Source organism: Macrobrachium rosenbergii, chromosome 3 (genome assembly GCF_040412425.1).
Source record: "Macrobrachium rosenbergii isolate ZJJX-2024 chromosome 3, ASM4041242v1, whole genome shotgun sequence".
Taxonomy (NCBI): Eukaryota; Metazoa; Arthropoda; class Malacostraca; order Decapoda; family Palaemonidae; genus Macrobrachium; species Macrobrachium rosenbergii.
Window position 1 is genome coordinate 90,985,359 of NC_089743.1, and position 1,221 is coordinate 90,986,579.

Here is a 1,221-nt window from a genome sequence, read left to right on the forward strand (position 1 = left end):
TTGATCAAAACGTCATGATCTAGGTCACATGCGTAAACTCCCTCCTCCATATTCTTTTTTATTATTTCCATCATCTTCTTGACTGGTACGTTAGTAAACAGGGAAGCTACCTCCAGAATCGCAAATTAACATAAAAGATTAAATCTGCGAGTTTGGATGGAGACTAGGTGGAAGGGAAATAAAGCAAGGCATGCAGATATAAATTGCTAAAAAAAAAAATTAAAAGACGTCATAATAAGGGTGAAGAGGACAAGTGATAGAGCGATGGTTGTGAAACTGTGCCTAGATGGAAAAATAGTCAACATCGTGAGTGCTTTTGCCCCTAAAGTAAGATGTGATGAAGATGAGAAAGTGGCAGTGGACCGACAGTTGAGTGAAATACCAGCAGAAGAGAGATTAATTATTGGTGGTGACATGAATGGACATATAGGAAGGACCAGAGAGGGTATTGAGAGGGTGCATGGTGGCTGGGGAGTTGGAGAGAGAAATGATGAGGAAGAAAGAGTTGTGGACTGTGCAGTGTCATTTTATCTGGCTGTTGTCAACACCTGGTTCGAAAAGAAAGAAAATCAGTACATCACATAAAAGAGCAGAACACAGTAAAAGGAGGAAGCTAGGCAGGAATTTAAGGAGAGATTATTGAGGGAAGTCAGATTGCTAGAGGGAGTGCAAGAATGGTGGAATCACATCAGTATGGTGATAAAAGAGTGGGTGGAGAGGTGTTGGGAAAGACATCTGGAAAGAAACCTCTTGATGATGAGGAAACCTGGTGGTGGAATGATGAAGTGAAAGAGGTGGTGAAAGCCAAAAAAGATGCAAAAAAGACCTGGGAAAAGTATGGAGAGCAAGAGGATAAGGAGATGTACCAAAGACATAAGAAACAAGTAAAGAAGACGGTTGTGCAAGAAAACAAGAACTTTAAATGACATGTACGAAGAGCTGGAAACACCTTAAGGAAGAGAAAAATTCACAGAATTGCAAAGTCGAGGGACAAGAACACCAAAGACTACTCCCATATACAACAGGTTAAGGATGGGAATGGAGCAGATTTATGCAACGAGGATAAAATAAAGAAGAGGTGGAAAGAATATTATGAACACCTGTTAAATGATGAAAATGCTAGAAAATTATTTGAAGATGGATTCTAGAACCTTGGTATGACAAGTACTATTAGCAGGAAGGGAGTAAAGAAGGCACTAAAGATGAAAAATGGTTAATCAA

At 39.6% G+C, this 1,221-nt stretch overlaps 1 protein-coding gene across 1 annotated transcript; it reads left to right on the forward strand.

Moving 5' to 3' along the window:
* The first annotated feature begins 264 nt into the window (after positions 1 to 264).
* On the forward strand, positions 265 to 585 carry LOC136851772 (uncharacterized). The gene has a single exon (XM_067126087.1). It carries the CDS (start codon positions 265 to 267, stop codon positions 583 to 585), a length of 321 nt encoding a protein of 106 aa, XP_066982188.1.
* Positions 586 to 1,221: the final 636 nt, after the last annotated feature.